Source organism: Pseudopipra pipra, chromosome 2 (assembly GCF_036250125.1).
Source record: "Pseudopipra pipra isolate bDixPip1 chromosome 2, bDixPip1.hap1, whole genome shotgun sequence".
Lineage (NCBI taxonomy): Eukaryota > Metazoa > Chordata > Aves > Passeriformes > Pipridae > Pseudopipra > Pseudopipra pipra.
The window spans coordinates 82,642,879-82,666,161 of NC_087550.1; the positions used below are offsets into that span (position 1 = coordinate 82,642,879).

The 23,283-nt window shown below is 37.1% G+C and overlaps 1 protein-coding gene across 16 annotated transcripts in view; it reads right to left on the reverse strand.

Moving 5' to 3' along the window:
* Positions 1–23,283, reverse strand: part of EFNB2 (ephrin B2) — a 141,501-nt gene that overhangs the window by 104,353 nt on the left and 13,865 nt on the right. For all 16 annotated transcript variants that reach the window (XR_010428440.1, XR_010428449.1, XR_010428445.1 and 13 more), the window contains exon 2: positions 14,413–14,696. Coding sequence is in view for 1 of the 16 variants with exons in the window: in XM_064646131.1 (XP_064502201.1) it covers positions 14,413–14,696 (284 nt within the window). In the remaining 15 variants the exon portion in view is untranslated. The remainder of the gene's footprint in view (positions 1–14,412; positions 14,697–23,283) is intronic.

Sequence of the window (23,283 nt, forward strand, 5' to 3'; positions counted from 1 at the left end):
GCTGAGCATCAACTGAACCTACGAGTAATAAACACTGACTTTGTCTTGTGGTTTTTTGTTATTTGATTTTTTTTTTAATCGAGGCAATGGGGATTCACATCTCCTTAAACACCTTCTACTTGATTTTCATTGAATAAAGTGCTGCTTCTTCTGAACATCAATGCCTTTTTATTCTTTAAAGGGCTATCCATTTAACCCACAGAGCAGGAGACCTCAATAAGATGCAGACGATGCAGTCTGACCTCAGTACAGAATAAGAAAGTAAGATGGCAAAAAGAATGCAAAATTACTTCAAATACAGTCTCCAAACGGGAAGACTCAGATGTACAATGAGTCTGGTTGTGTGCCTACGCCAGCGCAATCTGCCTCGCTTGCTTGCTAAAAGAATGCTTTCATAGCTTTGATGTCAGATGAATGAATTTGTAGAAGTATTCACTTTTTCCACAGTTCTTCAAGGGATTTTAGGAAAGCCTACATTACAGCTCAGAGTACGGACTGCTACATCCTGAGGAATGGGGAATTTTCAAAGAGGAGTATTTCAGTGACAAAGCAAAGTTTCCATCTCAGCTTCTCCCTGTAATTAAACCGACAATTACCCAAGGCCACTGGAGGAAATTATTTTTCGAAATTCATTAAGACTATCGAAATATAACCTTGCATATCCCTAGTGTACCAGGAAGAAAGTGGGTAGCTTTAAACACATCATTTCAAGCTTTGAAAAGCTGCACAGAGAAAAAAGAAGTAATCTGGGACAGCAGAGAAAACACAGTTTCATACTGCTAATGCCCCTTGACAGTGTAGTGTGCAGAAGTCAAACAAGGGAGCAAATACAAAATATTCCTCAAACACTTGCTGCGGCCTTTCTATATCGATCTCCAAATGAAAACTACACCACTATCATGTTAGCTCTGCCACTGCATTCACACCTCTGTAGGAAAGTGACCCTTTACCAGTAGCTCTGCTCACACTGAAAGGATATTTAAAAAAGAAAAATAATAAAGTGGCCGTGATAGGAGTTTTGGGTATAAACACAGAAACATAACACAAGCTTCTTCTGTCTAAAATGGAAATTATACTCTCCAGTGTGTTTATATAATCAAATTTTAAACCTTCCATTCAGTTTATTTTTATATATGGTCTGGGGGTTTTTTTATATATACGTCTAAATATGGACATATTTTAGAGTCAATTTCTTACACATAACCCTCTGATAAGACTAGATACTACTTAAATATTAACATTAATAAAGATAACTAATGATTAATATGAAGTTTCTCATTAGTCTCATTAGTCTTAAATGTTCTCAGAATTCCACACTTCACAGCAATACATAGGAACCTAAAAGTAAGTAAAATGTTGCTAAACAGGTAGCAAAATATTTTTAAATCTCTTGATGGTCAGATACCTCTGGTTTTCTGAGACCTGTCCCTTTCCACTGATGTCAATTGCAAAACTAATAATTACAGTCAAAGGCACATTAAATTATTCAGTCAACAGTTAATCTGCACCAGCAAATAAGCATATATAATTGCACAAAAAATTTTAAGACTAACAAAATTGTAATAACTTATAGGCATTTTTAGTAGTAGTTTTTCAGACACTGTGTGTCTGCATTCCTTGAATACAACAGCAGCTGCCATTTCATGAAGAATGCAAGTTTAGGTTTTCAACATTCAGAAAACACTCATCTGTTATGAAATTATGGTTAAGAGTCTGCTGATACATACTTAACTTTGGAGAAGCTAGTCTATATTTTCAGTTTTGTAAAACACCGCCTTAACATATCCTCTCCCGTACACAAGGGAGAAATGAAATTATTCAGATCAAAAAACTTCATTCAGATCTGCCTGCCCTTCTTTGAAATATATGCATTATATAAAACCAAACAAAACCCCCAACAAAACCAACAAAGAAACAAACAAACAAAAAAGCCTGGAACTCATGTAAATGTTTTACATTTATTTGCTTTTAAAACTCCACAGTGCTGTTTATTGTATGAAATGTATTAGTCATAAATGCAGAGGCAGGGAATCCGTGAACGAAGCAGAGTCAGCTGACAAGAACAGTTTCTGGCTATGATTCTTATACAGTCCCCATGGAGAGGAAGTAATATTACATTTTAATATGTCTTCATTTGATTGTTATTACTCTGCCCCCCAGGAGGCTGAGCCACTGTATGGATCATGGCTGTTTTCAACCTATCAGGTTGGTAACATTGCTCTAATCAGATGGAGAATTAAGCTGCTGGATTTATGCCTGTATATAGCTTTTCATTCACAAAGAGATTAAAAATGAAGGCACAGTCACAAAAATTCAACTTCCTTCACTCCTAAAAACACATATTACAAAATGAAAAAATGCTATCACAATTACTTAAAAGAAAACACCAGCAGACAAAAATCTCAGCCTCTTAATTCTGCTACAATTATTACCTATAGTTTCATGGTTTAGGATGATGAAAAATACTACCTGTTTGCAAATCAAATGCAATATCCTTTGAACCGACACAACTTTAAAATACATGTATTTCTAGAGCTTGAATATAAAATGTACTACATAGCTGATGAGAGAAATGATGACTGTCGTACTCAATTTTCCTGTGAAAACTAAATGGACCTTAAACCACAGACTGTGGGAATGAATGAGTGATGTCAACTGATGGGCAAGGACAAAACTGGTTTTGTTCCTCCTTAGTGTGCTGGACAATAAAAGTCATTTGGCAATATATCAAAGATACATTATTGATGAGGTCATCAAAAATTAATTGCTGCTGATGTGGATCTGTTAATAGCAAATTGAGAACTACAGGTTTCTTTGGGGTGGATCAGTACTATCCAACAGCAGTGATTTTCAATATTTTTTTCATTAAATACTGTTCAAATTCTGCATCAGAAAATAGGTTTCTCAAAATCAGAACAAAATAAAATCAAATAACAAGACCCATTGCCACTTTCCCCCGCTGTGTTTATAGACGAAATGGAAAAGCCTAAACAGCAGCAAAAATCCACACAAGCTTTAGATCCAACATTAGTAAGAAGTTATTCTTAAAGCAAAGCTGCACTTGATCTCACATGCACTCTCAGGACTACTAAATGCATGTAAAATCTTTCAGGGTTTTTTATTTTATGAAGTCATAGAAAATTATTTTGGTCAGGCATCATGTGTTTGTGCTCTGATTGCTTTCATCTGCTTTTGGGTCCTTTTAATGACTCTCTAAGTAAAGCACCAAATAAATAATTCTTCTTTCCCATGAATTTAGGTAATTTATGGGACAGGTTTAAGAACACCAGAAATCACACACTGTGAAACCACAAATCACCGATCACAACATGGAGGTTGTTTCTAAACCAGTCATGGACGAAGAACAAGGTAGCTGAGTTAACAGGAAGAGTGTTTCAATTAAATGAAATTAAATTCCACCCCCTCTTAGTAGCAATGCCAGATCTGCATGGAGATCTGGAACAACAACAACAAAAAAAAAATTGTTCAGGCCACTCACCAAAGAATAGATATCTTGGCACATATTATGTTGGGTGAGCTGCAGAATGTTTAGAAAGAGGAGAAATATAATAATTTCAAATACTAGCAACTAATGGTTTATCTTTGCTTGTAGAGACAAAAAATAAGACTGACACTTAAAACTTTGCTTTTTAAAAGGGATTACATCGTCTTCCAAAATTTAATTATCAGTGGTCCCAAACCTGGACTGCAAGTGCTAAAACTTAAATACATTATGAATAGTTGCAGGGAATACTGTCAATGTGTTGACTGTGTTTTTATAAACAGATAATAAAATCACAGCTTTTCTAATGATCTTATAGAGACAAAGAAATTATCCTTAATTAAAAAAAAAAAAGATAAAAACCTGCTGAATTTGCTCAATTAGTACAATTTAGGACACCAAGACTGTAATGAAAAATATAAAAACAGTTTACCAATAATTTTGCTTTTTTTCTAATGTCTGTTTTTATTTGCCCTACTTCAAAGTCAAGGTGGCAGCAGAATTTTGAGGAGTTTCCTCTATCTAAAAATCATTCAGAAACTCTCAATCTCTCAATTTAATCCACACAATGCTTTAAATTAAGATAGATTTTTTTCCTTAAACTAAAGCTTATGCAATGTTTATAAAAACACTTGAAACCAGATTTTTTCTCTCTATCCACACGAGGCAAAAATTCAGTGTGAAGGAAAGGACAAGAATTCTTCATTCTTCTTTTTCACTTCTCATGCTTGTTTTTTAAATTAAGTCCTATATTGCATGTCTCAAGATTTATATCTAAACAGGCCCACAAATTATATTCTGCACAGCAAATAAGCAGCAATGCCCTCCCCAGTCGAGCTAAAACCAGAACAAAATGAAGTAAAATAAAACCTGGAAGAAGCAAAGGCTCTACAGTGAAACTTAGTGATTCACTTTTCTAACCACTGCTCTAAAATGTATCTTGTCCAACTGTGAATAACATGACTTATGGTACTTACTATATCATGAGCTGGGACTCATGATATAGGGGTATTTATATAATTCCCCATAAAAATCTCCACTTGTATTCATGTTAAGAGAAAGACAGATTCTATTACTGTTTCAATGTGTTTTTTTAAGGGTGCAGTGTGGGGGACACAATCAAGACAGGCCAATCAGCTCTATACTGTGATATACTTTGGTATATACCAACTGCAAAATTCTAGGCACATCTCTGGAAACCCGTAGTCTCTCCTTCCCACATTTCATGTCACCTGACAGCACAAAATAGAGAATTGTAAAGTTTTGTACATTCAGAAGGATTTTATTAATTCCAGGGAGGCATGTATAAGAAAAATACAAAAGGGGTAAAAAAAACCCCCACTTTATGTCAACAAAGCTATATGGGAAAAAGCTACAGTGAGCAAGATGGGGTTGGAAAACATCAAAAAAGCTGTGAGTCCCAACTGATTACTGCTGTGTATAATTTTAAAAACACTACCACTTTCTTGCTGCGTTAAGGAATACCACAGCTGAAGTATACTAAACAGTAAACTATTTGCTCAATTATTATCCATAAGGTCACAGCTTCCACCTACCCACAACAAAATCCTACTTGCTTCACTGCTGTCAAGTGTCCCTCTATAAAATTATCTTGGAATGATTTAGAGATTATATAAAAAAAAGCAGAAAAGCCTCTCAATCCTGTATCACTATGAATGACAATTTGAGACTTTCATTACAGTTAAGCATTTCTGAAAGTATTTCAGTTACATATTTCACATACTCTGAGAAATGTTGTCAGATAATGATCCACTGCACACATGCTTGCTTTTAGTTTACATAAACAAATTATATATTTGTGAGTGCTGAAGTAACTGTGGCAGATGTAAGCCCACTAATTACGATGTATTTAGTGTATATCAGCAAGTATGCATCTAAAACAGATTACTAGCTAGTTAACTTCACCAACCACAAACAGGTATTTTATGTAAGCTTATCCTTTCTCCCTGCACGCTACTGACAAAACCCTCTCACGGATGGGGAGGAATATCTCCCCACTACCACAGCAAGCTTTGTTTAACAGTTCAGCTGAACAGAACCAATAGAATTAGTTAGCATTCAAGTTACACTGATTGTTGCTAATGACAAGACGGCTTGATGGAAACAAAAGTAGAAGCTTTAACAGTAAATGAGGACCCACTTTATCATACAAATTCAATATCACTCTACAAGGATGTTCACCTGTCTTGAAAATCTTTCTGGTTTTTGTCTGTGGCACATGGATAAGAAAGGGTTATAGTGAAAGTTCATATTAAATAAATAACAAACCTCTTGCTCATTCTACTGTCACTAATTGCATGCAATGATATTAATGACCCAGTAATTGCTATACGAGTAGCACTGAAGTGGAAAACATCATTTTGAGGCAGAGTTCATCTCTAGGTGGTAGGACTTCACCAGTGACTGAGTTAATGCCTAGTGACAGTTTAGAACATAACACTATAGATGAGAAAATGTGCCAGTCTCATGGTTATAAGGTTATAACAGTTTAGATGGACTTGATGTTATTTGCTTTGACCACACAGAGTCCAGGAGTAACCCCAATAAAGTGTCACAGTCAGACTTTGCCCTGTAGATGAACCTCATTCCTTTCAGGGGAGATGCTCTGTACTATAACAATCTAGAGCAATTTTCCACATGTTTGCTTCAATAAAAGAATACCTTCATCTCCTGCTTTTACATGGAGGACAACAAAAGTGTGCTTTATTGCAAAACACAAAAAGCTATTTACATCATCTAACTATCCTTCAGTAACACAGAGTTTGGCACCTTAGTACCAAGATCAATTATGATACTATTGGATGACTGTGCACTTGGCAAAGATGATCAGAAGTTAAACACCGTTTTGACTGCAGTATGCTTATGTTTGTGTTTAGAGCTTTAAAATACCCACAAAGCAAACTTTAATGAGGGAACATTGCAAACAAAGCAATATGAATTTCCAAGGTACTACAGGACCTGCAGTTAAAACACTTGCCATTAAGAAATTAAGTCTTTAGGTGTTTAGCTTCTTTAGAAATTATCAAATAGACACGTTCATTGTCGTTCACTTTAGGAAACTCTGGTGGAATGGATGTTAATCCTCCAGTGTTTGGAATTTTGAAAAGTTGCAACTAGATAGGCAAACTGATACTTTTAATACTTACATTTATACAGTTTTTAATAATTCACTAGTGTTCTAACACTATAACATTCTTTTTGTTCTTTCTTTCTTTTGCAACATGAATTATTTAATTAATTTCTTGATTCTGCTACCACATCTGCTGTGGCAGCCTCTGGATGGCAGGTGGAATCAAGTTTCAGTGCAGGCTGGGGCCAAACATATGGAAAGCACCTCTGCAAAAAACGCCCAGAGGGTCCTGGTGGACACCAAGTTGAGCATGAGCCAGCACTGTGCCCTCGTGGCAAAGGTGGCCAACAGCCTCCTGGGCTCGATCTGTCAGAGTACTGCCACCAGGTTCCGGGAGATGATCCTTCCCCTCTACTCTGCACTGGTGAGGGCACACCTGGAATGGTGGGTGCAGTCACAGGCTCCCCCGTACAAGACAGACATGGGCTTATGGGACCAACTGTCTGGTAAATGTTCATGGAGACAACGAAGGAACTGGAGCATCCGTATAGGAGGAGGGGCTCTATCCTTGGAGATACTCAAAACTCAGCTGGACATGGTTCTAGGCAATTGGCTGCAGTTGGGCTTGCAAAAGTTTGTGCAGGGACTAGATGATCTCCACAGGTGCCATCCAAAGCAAACCATTGTGGGATACTGTAATCAACGGCGCTGTTGTGCTCTAACGCTATTATATGCTAACATATAATACATGAAAAACAAATAATTTTCAGTTTTCCTAGCAGGATTTGGATTCAGAACTCTGTTTCTCTCAAAGCAGCTCAGTAAGAACATAAGGACTAGTCTGCTGCTGCAGTTTAGTGATTTTTTCTGTCTTTATTTACTGAACAGAAAACAGATAAATCATGCCAACAAAGATCTGAACATGCTTTTTAATAACAGTCTTATGAGCTTAATATGGACCCTTCTCCAAGAACACCTAAGACTACCTTTAGCCTAATCCTGCTTTTAATCACAGAAATATTTGCATGATTTCCTTGAAACTGAAAAAAAGAAACTGGGAAGACTGCCCATTAAAGCTTAGTTTTATAGTGTGGTTTATCAGAAATAAATACTGAAATAGTCTTCATCCAAGGTTTCCAGGACTGACTAAAGTCAGGAAAGAAGATCCATACTGACGTTTAACCCTGGTTTTCAACCATTCCAACCCTATGTTTTAGCTAATGCAGTTCTCAGACAAAAGTACATTTCCCTCCATTCCAGCTATGTAAAGACTTTAATAAGGCAAACACTTTGCAATCTTTAAAATCAGTTTCATTACAGCCTTTATAAATCTTATGCAGTTCCTCACTTTTTATGTTAGGACTTAAAATACTGTAACATAACATTTAATACAAGCAACTGCATAAAGACAAGACTTATCACCCCACTTGATAAGCTAAATGCTCATCACCAAAGTTAAGTACAAAATGAAAGTTAAATGTGTTTCAGTATGGTAGTGCTCTTCCAAGTTTCTGTTTAGACAGACACTTTCCTCATACTTTCCTCATATCATGGCATGTCTCCCCAGTACACATCCCCCTGATTTAAACAGTTACTCATAGCCTGAACATAAAGCATAAAATACACACTCAACCCAGTCTTCTTCTGCATGTAGCCTTGTTAAGGATGTTTATGTGAGAACATATACAACTTTGAGAAGAACAGGGTTCAAGCTTTTTTTTGCAAAGCACTATAAATGCTATATATATAAAGACTTCTAAGTGAGAGTATCTTTCTTTGTGACTGTACTGTATTTCCAATATTTATAAATTGTTTCTGAGGAACTATAAAAGCAAGAAATAAAAATAGTGACTAAAAATATTAAACAGCTTCCTATGAAACTTTAAAACCTGTTCAAGTCCTGAGTATTTCCTGAATAATTTTTTCTTCCAGTCTGAATAATTATTCTTCATTTTCATCTGATTCCATATCTATTTGGAATACCTGTGGGGGTGTGGGGGAAGATAACTAATTTTTTTCACAAGATGCCATCAATTAACAAACTGAGCATTCCTATCTTTCATTTCCTTCCCTTAGGAACAGACATATAATAACAGATTTCCTGCTGGACTATCTCTGTCTACTTTAAAGGAGATAAACGATTGGTATTGCTTAGGTAATGGCACCAAATACGAACAAAGTCCATCAATATAAAATAGCCTTATTCTCTTACAAGACCTGTGTGGTCTGGGACAAAACCCCAAAGGACCATGACTCCATTAATCCTGTAGGTCTTAGACTCTTAGAAATCTGAAGCTGCACAGACAGTGATTTTTCTCTCCAATAATATTATTTGTATAAGCTGTATTTATATTTCATTCAACAAGAGCTAAATGGTATTGCTAACACTTCCCTTAAAAGACTCTTCAGTAGAGTCAAAGACTGACCTCTGGATATCATTTTACACTAAGCAGAAATTATTTATCTAATTTTCTGACAAAGGAGGAGGAAAAAGGAAAGAAAAAAAATATGATCTATGTACAAATGGAATCAGAGTGACTATTATCACACCAGCATCACAAAAAAAAAAATAATAACAGTAGATTTCTGGACCCCAGAGTCTTTAACAAACAGCAGGGAAAATGTCTTTGTTGCAAATGAAAATGAATTGAAATTCTGATAAGAGTTTTTTTTCCCATTTAGGCTAGTTTGGAATTAACCTCAAACAAAGGAAAACCTGTTTACTGTTTCCTTTAAGGCAGCTCTCGCTAGGTGACCTGCAGGTTGCAGCAGGCTGCAGGTTGAAATCTGTCTCAAAACGTTTTCAGAATGCCCAGTCAGACAGATTAGTCAGCGCTTAAACTGGTCAGCATACTAAAATAATATTTTAATGTGAATCTATTTGGCCGCGCAAAGAGATTTATTCTTCCCAGCTGGGCCATACTTCAAGGCACAATCCATATTGTCCTTTATTATGTTCTTCCTCAGACTGTTATTGTCCTTTAATTGTAGAAGAATGACAAAGTGAAAACAGAAAAAGACCTGTGATTTTTTCAAACACAGCTAATGCTAAAGTTTCAGAATGACTGTTTTGATTTTAAAAGCCACAGCACTATTAAAGCAGTTATCCAAAATGTAGTGCTACTAGCCAGTATAATCCTTTAAATCAGTCAGGAATCAAAAAGGGATCAAATTTATATATATGTGTGTGTGTATGTGTGTGTGTGTGTATGTTTTTTAATTTAAGCCAGAAACCAATTATGTAAGTGGGTCACTTGAAAAAAGTTGATAAAAAAACATTTAAGGAAAGCTGCATATTCCATTTTGCCAGTGTCAAAGCCGAAGAGCATCATCGGCTCAGCAACTCTGGCTAATGAGGTCCAGGCAGAGCAAGCCTTATAGAGGAATCTTTCAGAGAACTACTCTGTAGTCCCTTCCCAAGTTCCAAGCCATTCTATTACAAATTTGGAACAGGTGAAGATTTTATTGCAGGTGACTTATTTTTTAATGTTGATGATGTCAGCCTATAAACTTCACTTTACTTATGCTAAAGAAAAGAAGAAGGGAGTGAGGTACGTGCTTGCTTGGCTTACGTAAGGAGCTTGATAGTGGCTTGAAGGTAGGCGGCACTGCTCCCTTCCCTCTGGCATAGCTTCCCACAGGCTTCCCCAGGGGCTCCCTCAGCACAAATCCAGGGTATTGCAGGGCACTCGATGCCCTCTGCCTTTAAGTGAAGGGTTCAGGATAATTCCCGTTCACCAAAAGTAAACATCTTTGGCATATTATACGTGTTTGTACTATGCTAACACATCTCCCTTCCAAACAAGAAACACTGCATCCAAGAGAGGTACTGAAGTAGTGACACCATGACTCAAGTATTTGCTGATCAATCTCTCAGTACTCAGAAGATACTCATTGCTCGTTCTGAGCAATTCACAACAGCAGAAAATTATACTTCATTCCCTAACCATGCAAAGACATAAAAAGACTTTTTAATGCAAACATCAGAGTTGCAAATCTTCACACTCTTCTGCTTAAGTTTGCCCTTCACACAGATATTTATGTTGTTGGGCATGATGCATCTCCCTTCATGCATCTGATTAAGGATTTCCTTAGAAACTTATGATATGTTAGCTAAATGGTCACATATTTTAGGATAATCAAACGTTAATACTTCTGAGATCTCAAGTACATTTGACCTTCTCCAGTTCTGTTGAAATCAGGTAACTGCAGGAAAATGAATCTATTCATTTCCCAGGAACAAAAAATTGATGATGGCAAAGAAGAGAAAGGCAAGGACACACTGTTACATCATTTATTCACTTTCACAATACCATTCAGTATCATCTTTCCAATTACTGCTGTTCACAGAATTAACTCTTTGGATACTGATACTCATATCGAGGAATATCCTGCCAGGAAATGGTTAATTTTTTTTTTTTATGAAAGTACCACTAAATGTGAAAACAGGTGTCAGAAACTCATTTACACTTTTACTTTTTAAAATATTGCGAATTATTGTGAAATGAGAAGATTTGCATCTTTTTTTTATGCTTAGGCTTTGAGAAGCACTGAATAGAAAAGATCTCCTTCTGGTATACTTATTGTGAATACATCTGGATGATATAAAAATTATGGCTTGAAGAATTCCTGTGAAATCACATGTCCCTGAAGGTACACAGGGCTCAGGAAGCGGCTTCATCCTGTGTTGTAATTCCTCATCCCAAAATGACTAACCCCTTAATCTGAATAGAGATTTTACTGTTTAATACAGCTCCACAAACCACATACTATTACCTTAGAAAAACAAACTGTGTTTTCAAATAATGGTGAGATGATAAAGGTCCGTGACGATGCACAAAACATTTAAAGGGCTGACAACAGCCTGCCAGCATAAATAGTGTGAGATTAGGCTGCAGGGGCAGCCACAGCAAGCACTGCAAAGATGCTGAGCTCAGTAAGCTCGTGTCAGGTTTGTTTGATGCCCCTTAGTTGAAGCAATGCAAGATCCTAAAATACTTCAAAATCAAAAGCTGGCACATAAAAGGCATCATTGCTTTAATTTCATAGCACTCCAATCCCCTCCAAAAAACCCAACAAAACAAGCAAGACAAAACTCAAAGCTATCAAACAGGAAGGAAGGAAGAAAAGAAGGAAGGAAGGAAGGACAGAAGAAGAAAGAACTGCAGGTCTGTGAAGAGGGATTTATGCAAATGATTTATAGCCTGATTTGTGTACGTGACTAAGATGTATTATATCATAAGAAATGACAGCAAATATTCTGACTACCAGAACTTGCATTGACAAGGTTGTGCCATGACCTTTTGAACACAAACTGCTAAAACCCTATCTAGCTTCAGTATCTCTGTAAAATGGTGTCCTAGCTGAGCACTTGCCTTGTTTTCTACTCCTCTCAGCGTTTCTGAGACCAACATCACTGAGTTTATTGTTTTCTCCTTGAATGACAGAAAAATAAGAGTTTTAGCTTCAGGATGTCTGGGTTTTCAGGGCTGGGGTGTTTTTTTGTCCAGCCTATTAAAATGTATAGGTACCCTTGCTACAGCTTGGTCAGTATGCTAGCAGTAGAGTGATAAATTAGCCATTTGTTTATGCCACAATGAGCAGGAAAAGTAATACCCTAAGGCACTCCAGTATTACTGTTAGGCCAGTGTGATTTTTGAGGCTGAAGGCTGACTAAGTTCTTTCAACCAAGTTATACTGTAATCTTACAAGAAATGCAAGGCCTATTATGTCTTATTGCTATAATGAAATAATTATACAAAACTAATGAAAATGAGATGTACTTAATAATTCTCTGGGTAAATCCATGATATAGATATGACAGAACTGACAGGGTATCAGAAAGCTCCATTTGTGCCCATAATTCTCAGGTAATAATTGTAACAGTGCCATTTGTTCCACTACAGCTGGTCTTCTGTGGATGATTTTAAAAGCAGCACTAAATTCTGGGCATATTTCTGCATTTAAGCCAAATATTTGAGCACGGTCATTTTTATGCTACACATTTTCAATGGAGTTACAGATAACTATCTATTAACAGCTAATCTTGTTGCTTTTACCCTGGATCTCAATGGATTTCAGTGGGAAGTTTGTCAAAGTTAAATACTGTTTAAGTGGGATCAAGTTTTTATATATGCCCCGACTAAAAGAGAAAGCGCCTATATTAAGTGATCTTTAAAACCAAAAAATGGTGGTTTGTATCTCCCACTACTGTTATTTAGTAATTTCTACAATTAATATTTAATACAGTGAATTCTTTCTTAGTTTTTGTGACATACAACCTGTTTTATACACAGTGTGTACCATAATGGATATAACTGGGAAGTGAGCATTAATTTATACTGAATGTATTTCCATTTCGATTTCCATTTTAAAAATACTTGCTCAGAGTACTTTTAAAATTACCCATATTTTTAACTAAAAAATTAAGAAATATTTACACTGGCAGACATCACATGAAATAGTTATTAATCCTTCAGTTTTCAAGGAGATGGCAGAAATGTGTTTAGGGACAAACTTTTTAGCAGGACCTGTTGTGACAGGACAAGGGTTAATGGTTTTAAACTAAAAGAGAGTAGATTTAGAACAGATATACTGAAGAAATTTTTTACAGTGAGAGTGGTGAAACACTGTAACAGTTTGCCGAGAGGGATGCTAGATGCGCCATCCCTGGTAACAGAGTTTTGAGCAACCTGACCTAGTTAAAGAGATCCCAGCACATTGAATGGGGCTTGGACTAGATGACCTTTAAAAGTCCCTTTCCAACCCAAACTATTCTGTGAAATAAGACACACCAGCATCTAACTTCCTTGTAACTGCAGAAAAGCCAAAACACAGAATTTGTTCCATCTCGTAATACCTGGTGAAACTTGCTTGAGACTTCAAAAGTGCTCATGGGGCTAAATGAGATCTGCAGGGCATGCACAGTATTACAATGACAAAACCTAAACTAATGTAAATTGTTGTTGTACTGCTGAGGTCTCAGCTAATGCTAACTCCTGATTTACATCATTAACTTTACACATCATAAATAATTTGAATCAATAAACACTGTGGCTACCTCCAGACTTGCTCTCAGCCACAAATTCCTCATCAGACTAAAACTCACACAAAGTTTATTTTGTTGGACAGAGGCCTGTGTCGTGCACACTCATGTTGCAAGCCAGGACCACGAAAAAGGATGAAATTCCAAAATCATGCAAGCCTAGGTTTTGCCCAAGAACCCTCCTGACTACTGTATGGACACAGTAGGTACGTTGTGAGGAAAGGCATGTTCAACCACAGCCCCTCATCAGTAACCCTTGTGAGGAAACTACACTGTCAAAATTGGCATCAAAACCACCAAAAGACGCTTCCTGTGGGAGTGCTTGGACCACATGGAGCAATGGCTAGCCATGTCACATAGGATGCCCCACCTCAGAATAGCCAGGTCACCGTACTCCTACTTGTGGCAGAAGATGACCTAAGGACAAGGCGAACAGCATGGTACGTCACCAGGGCTCTGGGCAGGAAAAGCACTGCAGTTTAGCTGCACACAACTTTCAGTGCGAACACATGACACAACACTGTGCACAGAAAAAAGAAGCCCTTTACAGGCATAGAAGTACAATCTAATTTGATTTACACAAACCAAAGAAAAAAGAGACAGAGACCCTTCAGAAATCAGGAATAATGTTGAAAATATGCTAACAAGAAATTATTTTCAGGTAAAAAATACAAACCCATTCATTTTCCTCTTAGTTTGCTTACAATGTCCAAGACAGTGCATTAAAGAATTAACAATTATAATCAAAAGAATGAACAAAACCATAGAACTTACATATGACGTAATAATCTTTGTTCTTCTGAAATTCCAGGCCCCAGAGATTAGGACTGAACTCTTGAAACTTGATGGTAAACTTAACATCTTGATCTGGCTTGGCACAATTGAGTAGAGGTGTATTGTCCTTTTTAATAGCACAGCTATCTGCTTGGTCTTTATCAACCATGTAGACCTTATAATATTCATATTGACCAACAGTTTTAGAGTCCACCTTTGGGCATATAATATCCAGTTTGTCTCCTATCTGTGGATATAGTACCAATCCTTGTCCAGGAAGGAATCTAAAATGGGAAAAAAAAAAGGGGGGGTGGGGGAAGAGAAGAAGAGGGAAAATGTGAGACACTAGATAAAATCTCATGCAGAAAAGTAGCAACTGCATTGAACAGAAAGGAACAAACACAGTTTCCAAAACCAAAATGACAGACTGAGCAAACCAAATCTTAATAGTTTGAGCATAACTCAATATCAACAAGATGTTTATTTAGATCTTGGAAATTAGAGATGGATTGAATCTTATTGTCCTTATGCCAGTTGTGGGAACTCTAGCAGGTTTTACATCTCTCTCTGGCAAGCACTGCTATTTTTTCCACATTTGGCATGTAGAGCACCTACTGCAGTATCTGGTGGGCTACAATTCTGTTTTTCTGCTTTGGTAACATTTCTACTATTCCTGCCCATATTTTGCTAATGTTGGACATGGGAGAATGACAAGAATAATCTTTCAAACCCCTTGAACAGCCAAGTGGGACAGGAAACAACTTAGATTTTAAGAGTTAACAACATATTAGTATAACACAAAGGAACATCAGTCACTCAGCAGCACCATGCTTACAGACCCAAAGACCACACATGCTTCTGATAGAACACTTATAACCAAGACAGTGTGACTGCTACACTACAAGGATTTCTCTTCATAAACTCCACCACTACTGTCATTATTTTAGCTCTTTTTTGATTTTTTTTTTTTTTGCTAGAAGTGAAACACAGGTGTGCTTCTGCCTTAGTATGGGAACACTTATTACACAAGCAGACAGTGAGCTTTAATGTTTACACTTAGGCATAATATTGTATCTTTCTGCTCATAATAATTAACAGGCAAACATCAGCACTTCATGAAAGAAAAATATAAATAGTTACTTATAGTTTTGATTAATCCACAAAATGAGGAGCTTTGTTCTCACAAAGACAAAAGCCACAGCAAGTTTGTTTCTCTCTCCATTAAGATATATTTGTTCCAATTAAGGCCAAAAAGTGCATGCTTTAGAACGACAGCCAACAACACAACGTACTCGAATGCACAGACCTAAAAGACTGACTTTCTTTCCTCTTTCTCCTGCCTGCCAGCCTTTTCCAAAGATCTTCCTTAATGGAAAATCGGCCTGAAAAACCGACCGAAACAATTGCTGCCTAATGAACACCCTTCTCCAAGTGCTAGCATTTAAACAACACACATAGTAAATCCAGCTTATTCACAGCCAGCCTTCCTGGAAAGTTTAAATTAAGAGTATTAAGATCTGCACAGAACAAAGCTGTAGGCGTCAGTCAGTGACCTCCAGCCTCTGGCTTGGCGAAAGAAGCCACCAGCAGTAGTGGTGGGGGAGAACTTACTAAATTAAAGGATGATGCAACGCCCCCCAAATTTTGCTTGCTCCTATACAATTCAAGTTTATGATCTGTGCTAATTGAGCAGGATTATTTTCACTCACAAAGCCTGTGTAAGAATTATATTTGTTATGAAGCAGCACGTAGCAGGACAAAGACATGTAATTACAGATTTAGGGAACTAGAACAATGAAATGTTATGGCAAGAAAAGCGACTGTTGATGTATAAATTACTGCACTCTTTTGTGCCGTGCAGTGTAATTTCCAGACTGCAGAAACTGGGCTTGGCCACGGCTGCTCAAAATGAGATTGAAGTGGAGATGGGGCAAAGCTGTGCTTCCTCCCCCTCCAGTTTTCAGACATGCCAAAGGAATGCAGTGACTACCACTTCCTGAAAGCTGAAATGGCGAAACAGATGGGAATGTGGAAATGCATCTTCGGAGTTATAGGCCTAAAGAAGGACGAACAGATGCAGGTGTAGATGCGGCACTAAGGGACATGGTTAGTGGTGAACACAGCAGTGCTGGTTTAACAGTTGGATTTGATGATCTTACAGGCTTATTCCAACCTAAATGATTGGTTCTGTGATTCTATGACTGAGGGAAAGGCCAGTTCTGCAGGGGCACCAAGGAAAGGTAGGCAGGAAGATCTCAGTCTGCAAACATTCCCAAGGGAGCAGCCTGTATCCTAATTTTGGCTCTCCTTGGGGATCAACTCTGACCAGGCGAAGGCAAAGGGACAGAGCTTCTGAGCCAATCTCCATCATCTGTGATTGACTTTACCACCTTGTCTGACTACAGTCCCATTTTAACTTTGCTCCTGTGCAGCAGTGTTGTACATTAGGAAGATGTCAATTATGCACGCCAGGACAAAGGATGGTCACTGTATGATCCCACTGCTGAAAATATTTCTTCTTGCCAGCAATTCTTCTTCACATAATGGGAATGTTTAATACGAAACACATGAGATTTCAGAGGACTGCATCTTTGCTTTTGAATTAATCAATTTAGATTTCCATACATAACAAATATGAAATTTGTAAGGTTAGATAAACGCACTTGTTTTTCATTATCAATAATATGACCTAAAAGCTCCTCTGAAAAAGAAAAAAAAACGCTGATTCCAATTTTAGACTTTGTGTATATACGTGAAACAGCCACAGTACACATATTCCATGCAGACTCTGAGCACAAACAGGATGAGTTGAGAAACAGCATGCCAGGCAATCCTCAGAAATAGCTACAGGAGAGAAAGCACACTTGTGAGCCTTGGCTAAGTAGTAAGGAATTGCCCCATAAAAGGCAGAGGACAGAACTACCCCCAACAGAAAACTAAAACTACATTTTACAAGAGCTTTAAACCAATGCACTCGTTAGACTTTATGGCAGGGGAATATTCTTGCTATGACTCTGAAGTCTGCACAGTTTTAGAACTAAACTCAGTAAGTCTCCTTTCACTTGAGTGTCTGAACTTGCAGGATCTAACGCTGATAGGATTAGGGAAGAAAAAAGGTTGAAAATGCAAGGATTAATCTGAGAACTTGACTGTATTGAAATTTTTTCCAGTTTGTAGTTTTGATCGTGACCTTTGCAAGAGAGATATTTTACAAATTTACTTTCCTTATTTTCTTACAACAACAAAGCATATGCATGGAGATAATGAAAAAGTTTCACCTTACGTATTTCAGTTCGACAACAAAACTTACAGTGGTTCATTAGTAGTAGTCATGATTATTATCCCCATATCCCTGTATACTTTTGCTACTGTAGTTTTTCTAAAGAGTTTAAGTAAATAATTCGCTGGGTACTAAGAATTTTCTGAAGCTATTTATGAAATGTCAGGAGGATTAAGACTACTGTTTTATGATCCTATTTTTGAAGACCTTCTATCTGAAAAATAAAAGAAATGACAACATACATTCAGCATTAGTAGAGGTTACAAAACTTTTAGGATTAATCCTGAATTTTTATTTTCACAAGTGTTCATGTAGCCTTAACTATTCTGGAGTAGCATCAAAACTGATGAAATGTTTCCAGGATAGTGACTATAAAAATTAGGTTAATGAAATGGCTTAAAAAGTCTGATCAGAATGTGCCTTCAACTAACTGAAAAGCTTTTTTCCCATCAAAACAGAAATATAATAAAGATGGAGCAAGAGGTTTACAGAATCTTGTGAGTGATCCTGCGGAGGCTCTGTTGCTCCAGTGGTGGCTTGGGACAGCGGCATGCTCCCCGAGCAGTCGGGATAGCAACAGTACTGGAACTGCTGCTGTCTAAAAAAAGCTAACTTTCTAATTTTCTGAGTTTCAGCTCTAAATATTATTTACTGGGAAACTTACATACCAATATAGGCCCCTGTACCCCACTAGAAACTTAGGAGAGAAGCTTAGCGAGCTTCCCAACTCATTTCTGTCAGCACTCAGATATAGCAAGACTTTTAGAGCATTTGAAAAATCCTGCTCACAATAAATAATCCTGGTGCTTGCTGTGGGAAAGCACAGAAAAGTATATTAAGTACCATATAAGCTGTACGATGAAATTCATGCGCTTTCTGTCTGGCACTTTTGGATACAGATGGCATTTTTACTGTCAGCCCAAAACTGGTGTATTGTGGGCAACATTTGACATCTGTGAAAAGCCCATGGATGTGAATCCCTCCCACATGTCCAACTAATCATGTAGCTTATCAAGTTATATCAACCTGCAGAGTTCCAAACATTTTTTGAAATAAATGTATTTGACCAAAAAGTCACATGACACACAAACAGAAAACAGGAACAGAGCATCTTGTTCCCCACTCACACCAGAGCTACAATGATTTTCTCTACCACATTTATTTTAAGGCCCAGCAGCAGTTCCTGGCACTAACATACCCTTACTGATCAAAGTCCTCATGAAGTTAAATTTGATTGTAAAATTTTATAAAAACATAAAACATACATTTTGCACAGTTTCCAACTAATTTCTTAAGAATCTTGTTACTGTTCAGAGAAACTTAGCACATTCAAGCATATTAAATTACAAAGGAATTTTGCTTAATGATAACCACTCAAACCTGTCTAATCTCATAATAGCAAATTCTCAAAAAAAAAAAGAATCTACCCACACTCTTATTCACTGAGAGTATTCTACCATTTCTTACTACACAGTTATTTCTGAAATTGTAAAATTATCAACAGACAAAATTCTTAGAGAAATAAATTCTTATCAGTTTTTGTTAATCAGTATTGACTGATGTAACCAAGTGTTTTGTCAGGCTTTTTCCAACTTCCAAAACTATATACACACACAGATATATGTACACATACTATAAATATAGATATGCACACTTAGCTGTAATGGTATTCTAGTAATTGCAAAATAAACACGATTTTAGAAAGCGTGTTACTACTTGTTGCAAGTCTTCTATATTTAACTGGGGAAACAGTGCCAAACTTCTATGCTTTAATAACTTACCTGAACTAATTGGTGTAGGCAGTTAGCTTTAAATTAATGTCACAAAAATAACCCTAAAAATGTGAACAATCAAGACACTTCTTAAAATGCAGCCTGAAACCTACTGTTGGGGAATCCTACCCACCTCACTTTATGAAGTTTAACTACCAGCCTGATTATAAAGTTATTAATTGAAAAGTTTTATTAAGGAAATGTCATGAATACTAATAATACCCTATGTTAGTCCGTTACTTGTAAAACTGCAAACTGAAACAGAATACAGAATGACACTCCACATACAAGTCCTTACTATTTAAAAAGAATGGTTATTAAATAGTATATGTATTCACCACCTTACTTTTGAGAAAATAACAACATTCACATTTTGAATATCACTTTGTCCACAGGAGAAATATTTAAGCAAGGAAAAAGTCCTAACCAGCTTGATGCAAACCAAATAAAAGCTTCGAGAAAAGGCTAGTGATTTCAGTAGTGGACTAATTATGATGAAAATCAGTTTACTGATTCCCAGAAACACTGAACTGAATCAAATTCAAACACATAGACCAGAGCTCTCTGTAAGAGTCCTTTGCTCTATACAAAGCTTTCACATTAGTTTCTGTCATACTCAACATCATATACAAAGATATGCCATGTGGATAGAATGTATACACCCAGCTGTAAACATGAAACGCCTTTTTAGCAGAAGCAGTGATTTTATAGGACTCATCTTACTCCAATTTAAATGGATTAAGTGAACATGAGTTCAATGAGAAGAGGATCATTAACTGCTGTGGACAGACAGAAAAACAAGCTTCATCAAAATAAGATTAATATGGAGTCTCAAAATGGGTATGTAATTTTGTGAAAAAGAAAGGCACTATGCTTACGTGAAGTCTCTGCGAGAAAAAATACCATGGAGTGACACAGCAAGATGACTGACTGGCTTTATACACAGACTAGCAAACAAAACTTTGAAAGCAAAAAGAAGTACAGCATTATTAAAATTTTTTTAAGTGAGTTATGGAAGCTACTTTTATTTGCCAGTGCAGTCTTATTAAATCATTTTAATACTATAGTGAAGTTTTACAGAACATGCTCAACAGGGATGTTTTTGAACTTAAATAAAATTTAAGAAGTTTAATCCGCTGACCTTTATTTATATGTAACATTTTTCCACACAGTTAATGAAACCATTCATGTAAGGAATAGTTACTAGCATTAATGGGACTTGCAGGCTAGAAACTAAATGGAATTCAAACGGATAAATACGCAAATATATTCACGCTCATTCCTTAAGATCTTTAATGGCAAGTACAACATTATAAAAAGCCAGACTATAAAATAATGTAAGACAAGTTGGTAAAACTGCAGCTCTTGTATTTCTCACTTCTACTGCAAGGGAAGAATGCTCCCCTGCATAAAACCTGCAGTAAGACCACAAATGCTTTGAAACAGTCCCCTGAAACCATAGCTGATCTCCATTCTGGGGCTTGAGGTACCTCCTTCTTCTCCCCCTTTCTCACCTCTGAAGGAGCTCATATTCATTCAGACGACCTGGGGCAAATACCTGCAATGCACTGAAATTTTATTTTGTTTTAATCTCAATTCTGGACAGAAAATGGCAGTGGTGCCACCATTTCATGTGTCCCAAGTACCCATGCAAATAGGCACTGTTCTTGGTGCATTTTCCTGAACCTATTCTTACTGAAAGTGGTTGCAAAATTTCTATCGACTTCAGTAGGGCAAAACAATGCAGTATGTTTGCAACTGAAATCTTAATAACCTACACAAGAATGATTCTGTAGTATTATTACGCTTTCTCAAATTTTTTGGTGGACAGGGAATTAGAAACGTATAAAAATTTCAGCCCTTTCATCTATCCATTCATCGTACTACCTTTAGCAAAATAGTAGAGGAAGGCATTTAAAATACAACAGGTGATTTCTAACAGCTGTAAAATAAGGATGGCCTGACAGTGCATACACTTCTCCCCAAAGAAAACATTTTTTTGCGTGGACCTGCAGGATTTGAGAGTCAAATTGTACCATCATATCACACACAGTTCTGATGAGTTTTGAGCTTCCTTCAACAAATAACTCTTAAGACTAGTGCTGTTGCAGAGATACACTATTTTGCCCCACTCAGCTTAGAATGGTCACAAGTCTAAAGGTGTCTTGCATTTGAGAGCACAAAACCTGCAGCCAACACATGATATTTGGCAAGAACCGTACCCCTTTCATTGTTCACATATATGGAAGGTCACCTGCAACATGGTACCAAACACATCTTATTGGAGACACTCAAAGAGAAAAGCTGGTTCCTTAAAAGCTGTGATGTTCAATGTTACAGATGTGATATTGTTCTGTAGAAAAAGTAAATAAGCCAAAGGAGTTGCCGCAGACTCCTCAGACTCAGCGCTATCTCAATCCTGGGTTCCAGCAGAGGTAGGTGACTTTGCAATCCCTGTCCAGGGAATCACGTCATCTCAGCGTGAGATCATGGCATCTTGGAGTAACCACAGATACAGGGCCCCCCCTTCCCCAGCCCACCCCACTGGGCAGAGGCAGCACACTGTGTTCAGCCACCCAGTGTGCAGAAAGGTTTTGCTGTTAAGACAGTGTATCTGTTTCAACCAGGCGTCATCTCCGTCTGCGAGAGATGGTTTAGTTTTGCTCGAAAACTGCCCTTTCCCTCGCTGCTTTGGCTCTCCCTTGCAGAACAAAATAAAAAACTCACACAACTAAAACCTTCAGACCAACTTGTGTTTTACTCCTCCACCCCCAACAGAAAACTAGAGTGCAAAAACGAATGCCTGTTTTTCTTCCCATAAAAGTTAAGCATGTTTTCCCTACTTTAAAAGAAACTTCTGAGAGCAAACATCTATCTGTCTTTTCCTGTTCAATGTGGGTTTTGCACAAGAACATACAACCTGCCTCAGAATATTTACCACAAGGGTAAGGCTTGAATGTTGAAAAGATGTACAATCCAATTTTTTACTAAAGTTAAGGAATTTTTTTTTAAAAATACAGATTTTATATTCGATTTTCATACATGACCTCCACATAAGGCACTATTAATAGCAATTAAGTTTCTGTATTATGTGCAGAAAGCAATTACTGCTCTACTAAAAGTACTTAAAGCACTAGAGAATTCTGATCCATTTACTAAATCAATTCCTGTTACCACAAAAGAACCACTAATGTGCTTCAGGACAGTCTTCTAACTAAGAACAACAAAAAAAAAAAGGACGATGGATATGACCAGTGTTCTATTTTAAAGTGTATTATATTAACATTTCATCAGCATTTACAGAAATATGAACCTCACAGTAGTGCTGGACTTACTCAGCTTCACCACACAGGGAATCATTGCTCACTTGCTCTGACGCAGAAGTATGGAAACACACAGGCACATCCTCCTTTTTATTTCATTTCAGCAGAAATGTGCTTTCTACGTGGAGTTTAAAAACTGCAAGTGGCTGCAGTGGAGAGTAGCAGCCACTCTGTATAAATGGCTTATTCTGAGGAATTTCTGAAAGAAAAAGCACTCAGTAGGTGCATTATAATTAGTTGCTCTTTCTAGTTACCTCTTGACAAATGATGCATGCGGGTCTGGATGAGTGCCCAACTCTTGACCCATGCCACCACTACACACTTTAGTACTTCAAGCAGAAACCCCTAGCCTCAGCATTCTTTTCATTTTACTTTTTCCAGAAACGTGGCGCTTCTAGTGCATAACATGAGAATAAGCCATGATTAACAAAGTTGGAATTCTTTCAAAAGTGCTTCATATAGCTATGTACTAAATATATCTGAGGGGAGCTTCCTG